This window comes from Triticum aestivum, chromosome 6D, assembly GCF_018294505.1.
Source record: "Triticum aestivum cultivar Chinese Spring chromosome 6D, IWGSC CS RefSeq v2.1, whole genome shotgun sequence".
NCBI lineage: Eukaryota > Viridiplantae > Streptophyta > Magnoliopsida > Poales > Poaceae > Triticum > Triticum aestivum.
In genome coordinates, this window is record NC_057811.1 from 150,390,845 (window position 1) to 150,409,527 (window position 18,683).

The following is an 18,683-nucleotide window of genomic DNA, read 5'->3' on the forward strand; positions in this document are numbered from 1 at the left end:
CCAACGATCCCAAGGGTGCGCATGATCTGAACTTGCGATCTTCGTTCGGCGGTGGGCGGTGCCGCCGGTGGGGAGGCCGCTGTCGAGGCTGAGCGGCCGCGTCGCGGGGTGAAGTTGAGCGGGCGCCGCGGTCTTCTCCCAAGGGTAGGCAGGGCTGCGGTGATGTGCTTCGTGGCGGCAGCTAGGAACTCACCCAGAGTCCAAGTGCGTGGCGGTGCAGCGCGGCCGCGGGATCGGCATAGCGTGATCGGCGGGGAGGCGAACCGCCCTGAAGCAGAATTGCACGGGCCGTGCTGCATGCCAGTCAGCGTTGGCAAATCCTTTGGGGGCCCGGTCGTCGTGGGCTGATTGATCGTGGGCTGGGCCGGTGGCCTTTGTAGTATTCTCATCGGGGTGTGGGGCTCGACCTGTCTGGTGGCGGGGTTGGCGCCACAGGTGGGTTGCACTTCCACGCCACAAGTGGGTTGCACATCCCCGCCCTCCTCGGCACACGCGTGGGACCTAGGGGGCTGGTCGGGTGCGTCTGTCCCCGCAGTAGGTGTTGGCATCAGCGAGACATCGCTTTGTCCCGACAGGATAGCTGGTCCATCTGGTTGGGCGTCTGGCACCTCGCTCAGAACAGCTAGGCCCCTATAGCTCATCGGATCGGACGAGCCAGGCGTGGGGCTCGCACGATCTGCCTCGGTTACGGCAGTCTCGGCCTGATTTGAATCCGGGGATGCTTCCGGAGTGGTTGCAACCAATGACGAGTCGCCAGTTGGCGCTGGCACCAAAGCTCCCACTGTCAAGGATGGGCCACCCGCTGCTCCAGATGTTTCCACCCTGTGGGTCTCTGCGGTGTCTGCATCTCTGCGCGCTTGGTCCATTGGCAAAGCCCTTTTTTGCTTTCCTCTGCCCCTTCCTTTTCTGTCAGCATGACGAGGGTTGATGGGCCCCTGCTGACCCGGCCACGGGGCCATGCTGCGATGCGCGTGCTGTACGGGCGGCGGTGCATCCACACCGGCAGGAGTAGGCCAAGATGGAGCCACGGACACCCCATCCGCGCGGACAAAGCGGTTGCCGGCGCGCCAGAGGGAGGAATCCATGGCCATGCCATCCGCGCGGCGCCTCTGTGCGGCGGCGCTTGCGGCCATGATGACGCGCCCCGGCCGAGGCCAGGAGCGCCGTCACGGCAACCATCATCCCTCGAGCCAGCTCCTCCCTGCCCGGCACCAGGCTGGGCGCCGAGAGACGGTGCTCCGCTCGGCTCGACGTGCGCCAGCGCGATGGCGATAGGGTATGTGAGCGTCCTAATGATCGGAGCATCGGAGCTCAAGCGAGCGGGGATCTGCTCAACAATTTCCAGGATGGCAGTGCGGCGAATGCTGTCTGGGCAGTGTGTGCGCCCTGCCAGCCGGAACGTGGCCAAGTCTGCTCTGGAGCGGGTGTTCGGGTGGAGGCGCTCGATCCAGCAGCTCCCCCCCAGGATGTGCTCGGCGGTGGGGAGGTGCGAAGCCTGGGTGGGTATTCCACGGAGCTCCAGCTCGACGCGAAATTCGAACTCGTCGGAGCTGGCGTGGGTGAGCTTGCTCTAGGGCCGGAGGGAGAGAGAAAAGCGTGGCGAGTTGATGAAGTGGTCTCCGTCCAGCCGACGCTTGATGGAATGGGAGCTGATTAGGATTAGGAAGTCCTCTGGGTGGTGGACATGGACGGTGAAGTCGCCGTCGGCGAGGTCGAAGGTGTTGAGCAGTACATCGGAGACCTCGGCGACAGCCACGCGTGGCCTGTTCCCGGTGATGGAGGCAACCATAGCGCGGCCCAAGACCTCCTCGGCCTCCTCCATCTCAACCGAATGCGCCATGATCACCCGAACTGGCTCCTGCACGCACGTTGCCGGCACGGCGGCTAGCTGGGCTATAGGCAGCAAGGGAGGCGGAGGCGGAGGGGTGGCTGTCGGATGTGGGGTTCCAGCAAACCCTTAAGGTTCGAACACTGGGGTGCGCGCGAAGTCTTTCCCTCCTACCGATCTACGCCTTAGCTCGCTAAGATCTCGCGGACGAACTCAACGAACTCACAACACAAAGAGACACGAGATTTATACTGGTTCGGGCCACCGTTGTGGTGTAATACCCTACTCTAGTGTGATGGTGGTGGATTGCCTCTTGGGCTGATGATGAACAGTACAGAGGGAAGAACAGCCTCCTGAGGTTGAGGTGTTCTTGTGCTTGGTGACTTAGCGGGTGAGAGCTGGGTGAATTGCTCGATGCCCCTATTGTGGTGGCTAGCTCTACTTATATAGGCCCTTGTCCTCTTCCCAAATATTGAGCGGGAAGGGAGCCAACAACGGCGGGCAAATTTAAAGGGGGACAGCTAGTACAAGCTATCCTGACAAAAGTGGTCTTCGCCTGCGAAAAGCTCTGGTGGTGACGCCGTCTTGGGCTCCACGATGACCTCCGTCTTGCCGTCCTTCTGGTCTTGGTCTCGTTGCACCGATATAGCAACCTTTGCCTGATGCCTCGGTACTCCTCGCCTGCGCCTGCTTCCTTAGCACCAAAGAGGAAACAAGGACGCTGCGCGCGCTGGCGCCCGCCTGGCGCCGATCGTCACGGCTCACGTCACGAGAGCCTCGTGAGGTTTGCCCCGCCTTGATATCTCCGCTCCTCGTGAGCCTGCCTGACTAGGCCACTCCTGAGGAGGTCTTGCGTCGTCCGCCTCGCGAGGCTTGGCCCCTCGCGAGTCTTGGATGCCTTGTTGATGAAGATGGGCCGTACGGCCCGCTGGCTTAGCCACGCCGTGGGCCGCAGGCAGGCAAGTCTGGGGACCCCCGTTCCCAGGACGCCGACAGTGGCCTGGGCTGGGGCGCGCTCCCGAGCGGCCAGACCGGCGGGCCAGCTAGGACTGCGGCTGGCTTTCCGGCGTCAGCTCGTCTGTAAGCGGCCCGTTTCGACCTTCGGTCCTCCCCTCGTCGTCTAGTTGCTACCTTCGTCGAAGGTTCGGCCCTCCCCCGACAATGGTCCATCGCTCGTCTCGCGCCCGGCAGCAGGACCGACCTCTTCTCGCGCCCGGCAGCAGGACCGGCCTCGTCTCGCGCCCGGCAGCAGGACTATGCTTGTCTTGCGCCCGGCAGCAGGACCGAGCTCGTCTCGCGCCCGGTGCCCCGGACGGGTCGATGAAGGCCAGTTTTGGCCGACCTATTGGGTTTCGGCGTTGGGGGCAGCTTAGGGGTGCGAAAGGTGGCCCTTTCCGCCCGTATCTTTGGTTGGGGTTGCGGTGGGTCTCGAGCGAGGGGGTGTCAAGGTCTGGGATGCCGGGGTGGCGGCCCTGGTGGTGGTTCCGCGGTGCTCATGGGCATAGCCCGTGGTTAGGTGCTGCCCGGTGGCCATGGTTGTGTGGGCGGCGTGGTCGCTGGGGTGTGGCATCCGGTGGTGGTGAGTGTTGGCCAGGGTGAAAACCTTATCTATCCGCGGATGGACCGGTGGTGGCGAAGCTCGTTCCCTTCTTGAAGGCGTCGTCGCGGCTCTCATTGCCCGTCGTGTTGCTCCAGGGGAAACTCTGATCCTCGGGTCGGGCGGTGGCGGCGCTCTGGTGTCGTAACCTTCCTGAAGGCGCCGCGTTGGAGCACACGGTTCGTCATAGGCGGCTTCATCTTTTCGCGGTGGCATGCTCACAGTTGAGGACTCCGGTTGCTCTTGTAGTACTAGGGGTAGTGTTGCTGCGCTCAGCGCCTTTGTATCCTGCCTTGGGTGCGTGCGTGTGTTGTGCTGGCGTGTGTTTGTATCTGAGTTGTGATCGGTCGGTGCTTTATATATAAAGCGGGGCGAAAGCCTTTTTCGGTAAAATAGGTCCATGGTAAGGCGAGGAACATGAGAAACATCCGGAACATAAAAAGAAGAAGTGGAAAGAGTGCCTCGACTCGCAACAGGAAGAGGAGTACCATCAACAACAAACAACAACAACAACAACAACAACAACAACAACAACAAAGCCTTTAGTCCCAAAAAAGTTAAGGTAGGCTAGAGGTGAAACCCATAAGATCTCGTGACCAACTCATGGCGCTGGCACATGGATAGCAAGCTTCCACGCCCTCCTGTCCATAGCTAGTTCTTTGGTGATACTCCAATCCTTCAGGTCTCTCTTAGCGGACTCCTCCCATGTCAAATTTGGTCTACCCCGACCTCTCTTGACATGCTCCGCACGCTTTACCCTATGCATTGGAGCTTCTAGATGCCTGCGCTGGATATGCCCAAACCATCTCAGACGATGTTGGACAAGCTTCTCTTCAGTTGGTGCTACCCCAACTCTATCTCGTATATCATCATTTCGGACTCGATCCTTCCTCGTGTGGCCACACATCCATCTCAACATACGCATCTCCGCCACGCCTGACTGTTGAACATGTCGCCTTTTAGTCGGCCAACACTCAGCGCCATACAACATTGCGGGTCGAACCGTCGTCCTGTAGAACTTGCCTTTTAGCTTTTGTGTCACTCTCTTGTCACAGAGAATGCCAGAAGCTTGGTGCCACTTCATCCATCCGGCTTTGATTCGATGGTTCACATCTTCATCAATACCCCCATCCTCCTGGAGCATTGACCCCAAATATCGAAAGGTGTCCTTCTGAGGTACTACCTGCCATCAAGGCTAACCTCCTCCTCCTCACACCTAGTAGTACTGAAACCGCACATCATGTACTCGGTTTTAGTTCTACTAAGCCTAAACCCTTTCGATTCCAAGGTTTGTCTCCGTAACTCTAACTTCCTATTTACCCCTGTCCGACTATCGTCAACTAGCACCACATCATCTGCAAAGAGCATACACCATGGGATATCTCCTTATATATCCCTTGTGACCTCATCCATCACCAAGGCAAAAAGATAAGGGCTCAAAGCTGACCCCTGATGCAGTCCTATCTTAATCGGGAAGCCATCAGTGTTGACATCACTTGTTCAAACACTCGTCACAACATTATCGTACATGTCCTTGATGAGGGTAATGTACTTTGTTGGGACTTTGTGTTTCTCCAAGGCCCACCACATGACATTCCGCGATATCTTATCATAGGCCTTTTCCAAGTCAATAAAAACCATATGCAAGTCCTTGTGCTCCCTGTATCTGTCCATAAGTTGTCGTACCAAGAAAATGGCTTCCATGGTCGACCTCCCAGGCATGAAACCAAACTGATTTTTGGTTACGCTTGTCATTCTTCTTAAGCGATGCTCAATGACTCTCTCCCATAGCTTCATTGTATGGCTCATCAGCTTAATTCCATGGTAATTAGTACAACTCTGGACACCCCCCTTGTTCTTGAAGATTGGTACTAATATACTCTGTCTCCATTCTTCTGGCATCTTGTTTGCACGAAAAATGAGGTTGAAAAGCTTGGTTAGTCATACTATCGCTATGTCCCCGAGGCCTCTCCACACCTCAATGGGGATACAATCATGGCCCATCGCCTTGCCTCCTTTCATCCTTTTTAAAGCCTCCTTGACCTCAGACTTCTGGATTCGCCGCACAAAACGCATGCTGGTCTCATCAAAGGAGTCGTCCAGTTCAATGGTAGAACTCTCATTCTCCCAATTGAACAGCTTGTCGAAGTACTCCCGCGATCTATGCTTAATCTCCTCGTCCTTCACCAAGAGTTAGTCTGCTCCGTCGTTGATGGATTTACTTGGCCAATATCCCTCGTCTTCCTCTCTCGGATCTTGGCCATCTTATAGATGTCCCTTTCGCCTTCCTTCGTGCCTAACCGTTGGTAGAGGTCCTCATATGCCCGACCCCTTGCTTCACTTACAGCTCGCTTTGTGGCCTTCTTCGCCATCTTGTACTTCTCTATGTTGTCTGCACTCCTATCTAGGTATAGGCGTCTGAAGCAATCTTTCTTCTCTTTAATCGCCTTCTGGACATCATCATTCCACCACCAGGTATCCTTATCTTCGCCTCCTTCGAGGCCACCTTACGAATGCAAGTCGCCATCTTCATCCACACATTGTCCGCATCCCCTCCTTCCTCCCAAGGGCCCTCCTTAATGACCCTCTCCTTGAACGCCTGAGCTACCGCCCCCTTGAGCTTCCACCACTTCGTTCTAGCGACTTTGGCATGCTTATCCCGCTGGACACGAATCTGAAAGCGAGAGATCTACGAGAGACAAGAGAGAAGAATCGGAAGACATACGAAATGAAGCTCCAGAATCCAGAACCCATGGGGATGTACCTGACTGTGTAGATGGTGGTCACTCGACACTAGAAGTACCAGTCATAGAGCCCGTAGTACCTGTTGAAAAACCTGAAGCAACAAGTAGACGCTTAAGCTTCACAATATCCTGCTCAGTCAAGGAGACAATAGACGACGTTGAGGAAGAAGCACGAGTCCTAGAAGAAGAATTGCGCTCCCTATTACGCGTATCACGCTTCTTGAAGCACTCAGACTCGGGGTGACCATCCCTGGTGCAGTAGCCGCAATGAGTAAGAGAACGAGAGCGGCCCTCACTACCATAAGAAGTGGGCAGTAGCGGCGGAGCAATGGAGCGAGAGAACATTGGTGGAGCAGCAGCTCGAGCAGTGAGCATAGAGGGAACCTGAAGCAAACCAGCACCACAGAGGCGCGTCTCAGCACGAAGCTCAGAAAGCACCTCAGAAATAGGAACACGACCACGAGCAAACAACTGAGCACGTCGAGGTTCAAACTCCCCACGGGGCCGCGACAAGAACTCGTAGACGCGCTGAAACTCTAGTCTGACCTCACAGTCTAGCAACACGGGCAAGTGCCACAAACAATAGTGCGAAGGGAGTCAAGCTGGTGCCAGATAGCAGGACTTTGAGTGTAGAACTCATCAATAGTGGAGTCAAACTGCTGAAGAGCATGCTCCTGACAGACCACACACAAGTAGAGAGCATCACCAGAGGGTTGATAGCACTAGCGAAGATGAGTCCACATCTCAAAGATAGTGCCGAGGCCCATAAACTCAGAAGCAAACTGAGGTAGAACACATCATCACACCACTGAGTGTAAGCAGCCAGATCATCATGATAAACGGAAAGAGCATTCGAATAATCCAAGACCTACTGGTCATAAGCAGCAGTCGCATCATCAACAACGACGGGGTAGGAGCCATAGGAGGAACTGGGCGCGGAGGACAGGGGACCTTGCCGGAAGGAACACCCCAGAGACGAATGCCATGCATGTGAATACACATGAAGGCAACGAACTCAACATATTTAGTCCCATCAAATATCACCTGGCAGCGCGGGATGGCGACATGGCCCGATGACATCAAAGACATGGTGTTCCTTTATTGTCTCCCTTTCTCTTTTTTGACTCTTTTTTAGTATCCAATCTGCAAAGGGCACCGAAGAGGTCCAATACACTCAATTGAACACCCGATGGGTCCTGGACAAGAGCGGTCAGGAGCAGTCGAACGAGAGGCAGACCAAATCTATCCAGGCGGAAGGCCAGCCGAATCGAGGGCCAAATCGATCCAAAGGGGCGGACCTGATGCCTCTTGATCTGATCAGCGATCGGGAAGGAGCTATTGCAGACGTTCAGCGGGAGTAACAGAATCCAGCGACCGGCGGCGGGAATTGGCGGCTGGAGTTGGTCCAGCGGCTAGTGGTGGTTGGACGGGCAGCTGATCGATTTGAAGCTCGGGACGGACGGGTGCTATTCAAGGAATTATCCAAAGATTGGTCATGGAGATGTCATGATACAAGGTTAATCAAGACTAAGTCAAAGAGCGAGTCAAGGTGATCAACACACAAAGCGTAGAAGATGTACCGAGAAGCATCATGTGATCCCATGGTATGGTAAGCATTGTCCATTACACTTTGTGCACTAACCCATGGTCTACGTGAGTTCTTTGTGGGGTTAGGTTGCGGTGTGCAAGTTTAAGTGGGTCATCACGAAGAGATCACATGCTTGAAGCTTGCCGTCCATTTTGGTGACAATGGACTTGTGAAGATGCGCTAAAGAGTGGCTCACCTATAGTGGAGTATGGGGTAGCAATCTACTAGTCTTCATCAAGACAACGCAATCAAGAATGGTGGTCCAACTTGAGGAGGACAAGATTGTCATCATCTAGCTCAAGTGGATTATGTGCATGGCAAATGTTTGACCTAGATAGGTTTTCTATTTTACCAGTCTCATGGTGCTAGTTGGGAGATCGGGCTATAGGATCGATTGCCGTACTATCAAGGGGGGCTCTCAAGTGAGTAGCTTGATCGTATCATTCGTAGAGAGCTCAAACCATTGCATCCTTGCATCATCTTTCTTGGTTCTTGTTTAGTGTTTCTCTTTGTGAGTTTTAGAGCTTATGGTCATCTTCATGACAAGCTCGAGTTCATCGAAAACGGAGTTCATATGCATCTTCTATGATGTTTTCGATGTTGTAGTTTTTGCTGGTTATTCATTCATAGAGGTTTCACATCTCTATATCATTGGCATTTTCTATTGCCTCTTCTTACTGAAAACCAATCGGTGTTTGGATAGTACTTGTAGTCATCTATCCAACAAGCTTGAGTTTGCTGTATTCGGAGCTCATTTGTAGAAGTTATGGCAGTTCAGGTTTTATTGCATCCATCTGTTTTGCTTGGGCTTCTTTGTAGCACTCCCGCAGTAGTGCCGCTTATAAGTGGTACTTCCGCTGTCCAGTACCGCGACTACTACCGCTGCTTCTGGGGACTTGACTTTTCGTGTCGGGTTGCGCGAAGTAGAATGGTAGTGCGAGCAGTAGTACCGCCCGCCCACTACAGCTCTACTTCCGCTTATCCAGTTGCTTCTGGATCTATCGCGCTCAACGGTAGTAGGGCGGAACTGGGTGTGCGGTACTACAGTTTATAAGCGGTAGTACCGCTCACACTGGGCGGTGGTACCGCTGTTGCCGTACTGCCGCACTCCACTTGCTTGCCCTATCTCCATAGGCCCCTGAGCTGCAAACCCAGCGGTAGTACCGCTAGGGCGAGCAGTAGTATCGGTCCGGCGGCCCTACCGCCTCGTGGCTCCTCGCCATTGCACTGCTCTGTGGGTACTACCGTCCGAGCAGTAGTACTGCTCTCCGGAGCGGTAGTACCGCTTATGTGCGGGCTGTGGGCATAACGGTTGGATTTGGGAGGGCCTATTTATGGGGGTCTTCTTCCCCAATGGTTCTTATCCTTTAAGCTCGTGTTTGCCCCCCATTGTTGACCTTCTTCGAGCTTGCTATCTCTCAATCGCTCCAATGATTCTTGCTAGTTCTTGAGGGACAAGAGAGAGGAGATCTAGATCCACATTTTCACCAATCACTTTCTCCTCTATGTGAGGGAAACCCCTTGGATCTAGATCTTGGAGTTCTTTGTGTTCTCTTTCTTGTTCTTCCTCTCATATTCCTCCATAGCTTTCATTGCTTTGGTGGGACTTGAGAGTGAGGGACTTGGACACTCCGTGTGCCCTTGCCATTGCATTTGGTGCATCGGTTGAGTTCTCCACGGTGATACGTGGAAGTGAAAAGTTGAGAAGCTTATTACTCTCGGGTGCTTGGTACCCTAGAGCTTGTCCTCTTGGGTGCTTGGGCGCCCTAGACGGTTCGTGGTGTCTCGGAGCTCAATCATTGTGGTGTAAAGCTCTGGGCAAGCGTCGGAGTCTCCAATTAGGTTGTGGAGATTGCCCCGAGCAATTTCTACGGGTTCCGGTGACCGCCCCAAGGGTTGCCAAAGTGTACGGGTTCGGTGACCGCCCTCAAGGGTCCCTTAGTGGAATCACGGCATCTTGCATTGTGCGAGGGCGTGAGGAGATTACGGTGGCCCTACTGGCTTCTCGGGGAGCATTGTGCCTCCACACCGCTCCAAACGAAGATTAGCATCCGCAAGGGTGTGAACTTCGGGATACATCGTCGTCTCCGCGTGCCTCGGTTATCTCTTACCCGAGCCCTTTACTTATGCACTTTACTTTGTGATAGCCTTAGTGTTTCATGATATATATCTTGCTATCACCTAGTTGTTTATCTTGCTTAGCATAAGTTGTCGGTGCACATAGGTGAGCCTAGTTGTTTTAGGTTTTGTGCTTGACAAATTAAACACTAGTTTTACTCTGCATTTGTTCAAGCCTAAACCGTAATTATTTTAAAGCGCCTATTCACCCCCCTCCCCCTCTAGGCGACATCCACGATCTTTCACCTGGTAACCGGGGCCGGTGGAGATAGACTAGCCGCCGGGAAGGAGGAATAGCAGCGTCGGCAACCAAGAGAGAATCGGCGGTGGCGCGATAGACAGGATTCAAGCACGAGTTGCGCATGCTAAAAAAGACCTAGCTCTATACCATGTTATGATGCCACTTAGTATTACTGGAGGCCACAGCCAACATATATACATGTACAAGTGGGATGCCAAAAGGCTAGAATGTAGAAGGCCAAAAGCAATCATCAATATAACTCTTAACAAATCCTATGGTGCTGTAAAGGTTGTAACTCAACCAAAATTTTACCAACGGCAATGTGTTTGATAAGTCTTAGCATATACTAGAAGTCAAGAGGCATCGTACCGAAATGAATAAGCTACTGATGATGCCACTAAAAGATAGTCGGAGTTAGCAAAACACATCATCTGACCTTAATCCTTGATAATGTATTAAAATAATAGAATGAACAAATATAATTATTTTAAGTTACCTTTTAATATTGCACACTTGAAGGGGAGCCTTGGCGCAGTGGTAAAGCTGCTGCCTTGTGACCATGAGGTCACGGGTTCAAGTCCTGGAAACAGCCTCTTGCAGAAATGTAGGGAAAGGCTGCGTACAATAGACCCAAAGTGGTCGGACCCTTCCCCAGACCCTGCGCAAGCGGGAGCTACATGCACTGGGGCTGCCCTGCCCTTTTTTAATATTGCACACTTATTTTCATGAATCGTTCTTGACTTTCTTTATTTCTTCTTTTTTCACACAGCAAATAACATTCTTCAAAAAACTGTCATCATTGCGGTGATTATGCAAATAGCTTTCCAGAATAAATAAAAAACCACGGCATGCCAGCTAGATAGGAAAGATAGTTAAAAAGTTCAGAATAACTCATGTTGTTTAGACGAATAAATTTTGAGCTGACTGGAAATTGAGACTTAGGGTGCACTAGCCGCGGCTAGGATCGAGAACAGTGGATAATTGGCTGCCGCCTGGCAGTGGAACGTTTGTAGCGTGGGCTACTCAAATAAGGCGGATGTTTGGTGTTTAGAGCACACATGCATCGGCCGTCCTCCGTCCGCGTCTGCAGTCGACTCGGTCGCCCCGTGGCCTCATGAACTCGTGGGGGGAGAGGAGAAGTCAAGGTGAACGAACAGGGTGTGCATGGATCGATCAATCACTATATGTATGTTTGCTCCTGTGCCTGATCTCTAATAGCCTCCAACTAGTGCCTAATGGGCCTACCCTGCCTGTAAAGGGCCTACGCAACAGGCTTGGCTGTGAAATTTTTTCAAGCCTGATGCACTGCTATTAGTTTAGCATGATGCACATGCTGACGTAGGTGCTAATTACTGCTAAAAATCATTCTGACCCTGGTGCTCGTGCATCCGGGATGCTGCATGTAGTTCCACCACTGGGCATAAATACATCTTATTTTTTTAGATGAAACAAATAATTTATTTTCTTGAGAAGTCAATTTTACTAGTGGTGATGAAAGTATTCAAACAAAAAAATCAGTGGATAATGATATGCACTCGGAGGAAACAATTATATTACTTCAGAAAAAATGTACTTTACAACTGAGTTGTACACCTGTATAATTTTTATTACAGATTTTCTAGGAGAAAACCTAGAAAGTTGTTTCTCTTAAGGGAACTGTAATAAAACTGATACTGCCTTCATTCCTATGTAAAGGGAACTGAAAGAACAACACAAATATTGCCAGTCTACCACGCGTCAAGTGCCTGCGGTACAATTTAAATGATAGTTAAACTGATAGGATCAGGGAGCAGTAGACAACTGACGAAACAGAGTCACAGTAAGTTGGTTCTTCCTGGCCGCAATACGTTAGAATTTGGAGAGGAAAATCACAAAGCTTGTTCTCCAAAGTTGCTGCTGGTCGCCGTCTCAGTCCCCGTCGACGGCTCTGTCTGGCCTTGCCTCCTTGGAGGGAGGGAGGGGGAGGGAGGGAGGAGCCGTTGCCATGGGTGGAAAAGGGTTTCACAAGGGTGTGGAGAGCCAGCATCTAGAGCGAATATGCTGAAAATGTGGTTGCCTCTATCCTTGTCATCCTTCCATCCAAGCAGCTGGTATATGTCAAAAATGGGCCTATACCTATCCCAATATCCTATCACATAGGTTCCTCCCACCTATACTGATACCATATAATGAGTTCTCATTTGCCTGGAGACTTTACGTGGATCATTATGTTGCTAATAATTTGTAAGCTGCATCATACTGAGATTTCAGAGCTAGAAAAAATCTGCGCATTTCCTTAGCAAGATAAATCAGCAAAGATATCTTGGCTACCAAGTACCGACTTTGTGTGAGCTAGCTTAGGTTTTTGTGCAGGATAAGAATCTATATCATCTCACATCTTTAGTGCTGCAGTTTTTACATGTAGAAAACACGCATAGTTACAGTTAATGTATCTTTCTCACAAATCTACTTAATACAACTGTGCCAACGACCAAGTACAATTTGTACAATGTTTACTCTGCTTTTGATTATATTTATGTCTACTGAGTTTTGAATGTATATTAAAAATTTCAGCAAAAAGGTCATCTCAAAGTGTTGATTACTGAGCTCGAAACAGAAGGTTTTTTCGACACTGATAATGCTTCTATCGATTGGGTACTTCTGATAACCATGATTTCTCTATTACCATTTGTGAGTTGGCATGCACTAATAGTTTATTTGCTGTAGGAGAAGGAGCGCTTTTCAGAACTTGGGAATCAATTCTGTGGCAAAGTTTTTGCTGGGCATTCTCTTCCGAAACATTTTGTGATCAGAGGAATCATGGTATAACCTTGTATGACCATTATCCTCTCACATTTCAGGTTATTAATCCTAAATTCTACTTGCAACTGATGTCAGGATTATCGGTCAATCTTGTCGTTGAAGGATAGATCTCAGCCAGATGCTTTCAGATTCGTAAGATATTTCGTGTTTCACGATTCAATAAAGTAGTGTATATCTTTTAGTGAATAGTATAACTTATTGTGTACTTCCATTAGGTTGTTGGTCGAGTATGTGACCGGTGGATTGAACGCTGTGAAGCGGTATTGACTTCTATACATCTACAACTATACCGATGTCTCAACTCGCATAAGATGAGTGGTGGAAAGTGGAAAAGCATTGTGAAGTGCATTATTAAAAAACATTCGTGTCATTATCTCTTTATTTATTTAGTATTTGTCTTGTATGTTTCTCCAGTTTTGGACGGAGACACGATACCATGAGCACGCCTGCTATAACATTGCCAGACGACCCCTGGAACAGGTTAGTGTCCTTTGTATTTATGAATATCCTTTTTTTTTTGCTGCAGCACTTACACTGCCAAGATATGATAGTGGTTCCTCCTAGTTGAAATTAGTAATATGGCAACTATTTTGATCCATAGACTACCTGTTGATTCTCCGGGAGGAACTCACCTCAGACTGCTCACCCTCCTGTGTCTTGTCCCTCGCGTTAGTGTGTGGCGGCTCACTGGAACGAGAGAGCTGGGGCTCCTCTTCTAGGTCAGCCCCATATGGGCCTGGGCCACTTGGGCCTGACATTCAACACTCCCCCTCAAGAGGGGTGATAGATATCTATCATTCCCATCTTGTCACATGCTAGATTGCATTCTTTAGTTCCCAATCCTTTAGCCAAACAGTCTGCAATCTGTTGCCCAGAACTCACATGCTCAATCTTGATGATCCCAGCGTCAAGCTTTTCTTTGATGAAGAATCTGTCTATTTCCACATGCTTGGTTCTATCATGCTGCACTGGATTGTGTGCTATGTTGATTGCTGATTTGTTATCACACCACACATTCATACAACTTGTCTTCAATATCTTCAATTGTGCCAATAGATTTCTGGTCCACAACATCTCACTCAGTCCCTTGGACATGGCTCTGTATTCAGCCTCTGCAGTTGATTTGGAAACAACAGGTTGTTTCTTGCTTCTCCAAGATACTAGATTTCCTGCCACAAAGACACAATAGCCTGAAGTTGATCTCCTGTCATCCAGACAGCTAGCCCAATCAGCATCACAATAACCATCTACAACAAGGTGCCCAGCTCTGATACCATGTTGATTCTCAGGGAGGAACTCACCTCAGACTGCTCAACCTCCTGTGTCTTGTCCCTCGCGTTAGTGTGTGGCGGCTCACTGGAACGAGAGAGCTGGGGCTCCTCTTCTAGGTCAGCGCCATATGGGCCTGGGCCACTTGGGCCTGACATTCAACACTACCGATATTGAATAATAAAATTTACTGTCGGGGCTTGCCCTGCAGTTTTCAGTTCAACAAGAAAATGGACTACCTCTATTGCCTTGTGAGACATTCCGTGACAACCCCAAAAATGTCTACCCCGCTACAAATCTGATGTCAGATTTTCTAACATGGCAAATCGAACGTTTTTTATGGAAAATTACGTGTCGCAAGCCTGGCAATTCCCTTAAGCAAGCATGGCAAACCCTGGCATGTTCAGTTTTCTTTTGCCAGGATTTGCATGCTTGCGACACGTAATTTGCCATAAAAATCGTTCGATTTGCCATGCTTAAAAATTTGACGTAGATTTTTAGCATTTCTGAAATGTCTTAGTGTGCTAATTTTGTAATTTCTGTCCTGATAACATTTTTACAAGATAGCAATGGTGTGGAACTAGACACTAATATGGCAATGTCTAGCTGAAATACGGATAGCTATGTTATCCACGCTGAATAGTAAGTCCCAATGACTTTTTTTTCGGGGCAAAAGAAACCACATTGAGAAGTTCCTTCCCCACAAATCTTTTAGGGGCAGTTGTCAAAAAGACACTTATCATCGTTGAAGCTGAGAAGGGGAGCCTTGGCACAGCGGTGTAGTTGTTGCTTGGAAACAGCCTCTTGCAGAAATGTAGGGAAAGGCTGTGTACTGAAGAGTGAAGACCCAAAGTGGCCAGACCCATCCCCGGACCCTGCACAAGCGGGAGCTACGTTCACCGGGCTGTCCTTTTTATCATCGTTGAAGCTGAATGAGCTAGCTCAAATTAATAAGCTCCTTGAAGAAAAAGGCTAGATAATTTGTCTTTAGTTTTTCAATTTTCACACCTCCAACAGGTCATAGATATTTTCTTCCTTCAAGTTAAGGAGGGAACTCCTGGGATTCACATTCTGATGTTATCTTTTGCCATTCTGCCCCTTCCTTATTTTGCATATCTAGAAAGTAATCCCAGCAGACGCCTTTTGAGTTCATACAGCTTTGACTAGGCTAAAAGAGAGATTCCCATTATTCTGGAGTATATGAAGATAAGGGTGCAAAATTTGGATTCAGGCATGATAATTGTCTTTCTCGACCTAATTCTGTTATTCAGTTCTCCATCCATTGAGTAGGACGGGAAAAAAATGCTGTTTTAACCTTTACATGGTCTGTCTCAGACCCAACTGTAAATAGGGGATGACGGGGCACCACCAGCATGAGTTAGTGTGAGCCCAAACACTTAGGCCAACTATCTCCCATATATCTCCCTCTTCTTTTCCACTTCCTATTTTTTACTTGAAACAAGTTCTGTCTGAATTTGGACTCTATACTGATCAATATGTGCGCACATTCATTTTGCTGTTCTGACTACTGTACTCAAATCTCTGGGATACGGACATGTGTGTGTGCGTGCGCGCGCGCGTGCGTGCCTTGCCCTTTGGCCTTGGCAGTGTAGTAATATACCAGTTGTGCATCTTATACGAGAGTGACTTGGTTCTCTAGCTAGCTGTATGTACTTAGTGCTAGGCATAGTACTATGTTTTATGCATACATGAAATGTTTATTTCTAGCTTGAAGACTATTTGCTTCTTTTCCTAGCGTACCTTAAGAGGACACTTGATTTGAGCAAGTGAACAAAAGCACAAAAAAGAACAGATAAGTAGAGGTGCATCTCCTTGTAAACTAACATCCAAAGCTAACCTTCTATCATGTGTTAATGTTATCATCTAAGAGACATTTGTGTGTAACAAAATAATGGTTAGCTAGTTGATTGCACTGAACAAGTTACCCGCTACGCAATTTCCCTGTTTCAGATGTACTTCAGTATATCCTGTTTTTGTGAAAGCCGAGCCTTGGTTGTTGATCATGAAGCTGTCCCATGCATCTTATTGCAGGAAATTTGATTAGTAGCTGTGAATTCCAGAACCGTGGGGCCAGATATTGTGTAGATATAGCACATAGCTTTCGCTGTCCATTGGTATTACAAGAAAAGAATAGAAGCATGATTCTCCATCGCAGAAACATAAAATCAACCACTTAGACAAACAAATGATTATGGGGACTGAGTGCAGAAGTATAGCATTGCTGAGGGTTGTCAATGTTACAACTAGATGGAACCCTGCACATTGGTGCAAAAATTGTAGTCGCTATCTGTTGTACACCTCTGAAAATGGGTGCATAAAAGAGAGACAAACATAATGAAAATATGTGCTAGTTATGTATGTAACACGTAAGTTAGTTATTTTTCTAATGAATACAAAGAATTGGCTACAAAAAAACTTGTCAGTAAGTAAGGGGAGAGGAATAGAAGCAGTACAACAGGATCTGATCGTGAGGATGTACATGCGGCGTCTAATCAGGGTTGTCAATGATGTGGCTGAATGAGATTGTAGGAAAAAATAGGTCGGGAGGTAGCTATTAGTTATAGAGGGTAGAAGTGTATAGATGTTATAATTAACTTTCTGGTGTTCCAGCCTTTCTATCCTCTGGAATCTTTTATCTTTTATATCTAATTACCTAGCCCCCACTACCTATTTCTCTCAACATGCAAGCATGCCACCTCATCATTCAACATGCATGGAAGAAAGACTCACCTCAACATGCAACCATGCATAAGAAAAACCACCTCAACAAGTAAACATGCATGAAGATTTCCGTTCTTTTATAATATTTATATTTAAATAAATATTTTGCAATCATGCCTAATCATTGTGTTAGGAAAATGAGGCAAGTTAATCTAGGGTATTTGTTTGGTTGAACTATTTGTTCTGTTGATGTCTATAGGTATTGTAGCTCATATGCAAATAAACTATCCGACTGCAGTATCGCGTTTGAAATTAAGTTGCATGGTTTGGCACTGACATTGCACCTTTTGCTGGCTGTTTATTCATCTCATATCTGTGCAGGTCTTTGGAATTGGAAGAAAGTCAGAGCCCTTAGAAGATACTGTGGTGATCTAATCCCTTGTTGACAGCTACATCGTTCATGTTGGCTGAACTTTAGGGCAATAAATTGGTTAGGTACTCTCCAACATTGACCTTTACTCTTTTTTCGTCATTCTCTGCCTTGGATTTGTATGTGCCACAAAATATAGAAGATAGAGTTTGCAGTATACCATTGGTGTCAATTTGACTCCTGCCTTGTCTTTTTATTGCAATTTTGAGAAGCTTATCAACAACAGCCAATAATTTAGAATAATTTCCTTGTTTTCAGTGACCTACAATTAATGGTGTTCATAAAAGCGCTATTATTAGCAGATAATAACGACTTTTAAATACTTGTATGCTAAAACACAATGCATTATTGACGGTGCAACAAAATTTTGAGAATATCCTTGCACTAAATTTGTATATGTTGGTGCAGTCAAAAGATGATTTCAGATCTGCAAGTCAAGCTTCAGGAAAATGTGAAGCTGTAGCTGGTCTCAAGAAATTTATTAATGCAAGGCACTCATGGATGAACAAGATACCATGGTGGATTATTGAGACAAGTGGCTACCAATCAAAGCCCAAAGATACAGGTCGAAGTTTCGTGGATTGTTTGCGAGATAGAGTTGAGCACGAGCTCTCTTTTATTCATAAACAGGTGTATATTCTCGATTGAATACTACTCCCTCCGATCCAAAATAAGTGTCGCAGTTTTGAACTAAGGTTGAACTAACCTTGGTTCAAAGCCGCGATACTTAATTTGGATTGGAGGGAGTAACTTCTAAATACAATTTGTGTAATTGTGCTTAACTCTCTGCTATTGTAGGATCAGCAGAAGTCTATAGGATTTAGTCAAAAATATGTTGTAGGATCAGCAGATCTGACGTTAAGTGATGTAGCTTGCACTTGTTCAGTTCTGCTCACTCAAATCCTGCTGTCTTGATCTGTATATGGCTTAATGTAAAACAGTCTGCTGTATTTTCTTAGCATTCCTTTTTTTTTTCTGCTTATGCATCACATGTGATGGCAAACGACCTCTTCATCTTTGTTCTTGACACGATTGTTGCTGATATGTTTATCTTGCTGCTCCAACTGTGTTCTGCCATTTTGATGTTCACATAGTTTCAGAGCATTCTAAAAGAAAATTTGTTTTTCATTAACGTTAGAGAATTTGAAACCTATGCCTTGTTTTTGTGCCTTATCACCCTTACTCTCTCCGTGGAAAATACACCGGAGCTCCTGAGTGCTCCAAACAGTTTTTTCTTCTATACATTGGAATTTTTTGTCTTTTTACCGAGAATACAGCTGATGTCATCTTTTTCACGAAACTTCACACAGGAGTAGATTGGACACCTAAGTTTGATATTCCCAAATCCCAGTTTTTTTAATTTAATGTTCATATTCCCTCCCTC

The 18,683-nt window shown here is 48.0% G+C and overlaps 1 protein-coding gene across 9 annotated transcripts in view; it reads left to right on the forward strand.

Moving 5' to 3' along the window:
- LOC123144215 (protein HASTY 1) overlaps positions 1 to 18,383 on the forward strand; it is a 31,999-nt gene extending 13,616 nt beyond the window's left edge. For 5 of the 9 annotated variants that reach the window (XM_044563274.1, XM_044563275.1, XM_044563273.1 and 2 more), the window contains 6 exons: positions 12,670 to 12,750; positions 12,823 to 12,918; positions 12,994 to 13,050; positions 13,134 to 13,398; positions 17,251 to 17,364; positions 17,708 to 18,383. In XM_044563274.1, the coding sequence (XP_044419209.1) occupies positions 12,670 to 12,750; positions 12,823 to 12,918; positions 12,994 to 13,050; positions 13,134 to 13,358 (459 nt within the window). In that variant the 3' untranslated portion in view covers positions 13,359 to 13,398; positions 17,251 to 17,364; positions 17,708 to 18,383. The remainder of the gene's footprint in view (positions 1 to 12,669; positions 12,751 to 12,822; positions 12,919 to 12,993; positions 13,051 to 13,133; positions 13,399 to 17,250; positions 17,365 to 17,707) is intronic. The other 4 variants (XM_044563277.1, XM_044563279.1, XM_044563285.1 and 1 more) reach the window with 4 other exon arrangements.
- Positions 18,384 to 18,683: the final 300 nt, after the last annotated feature.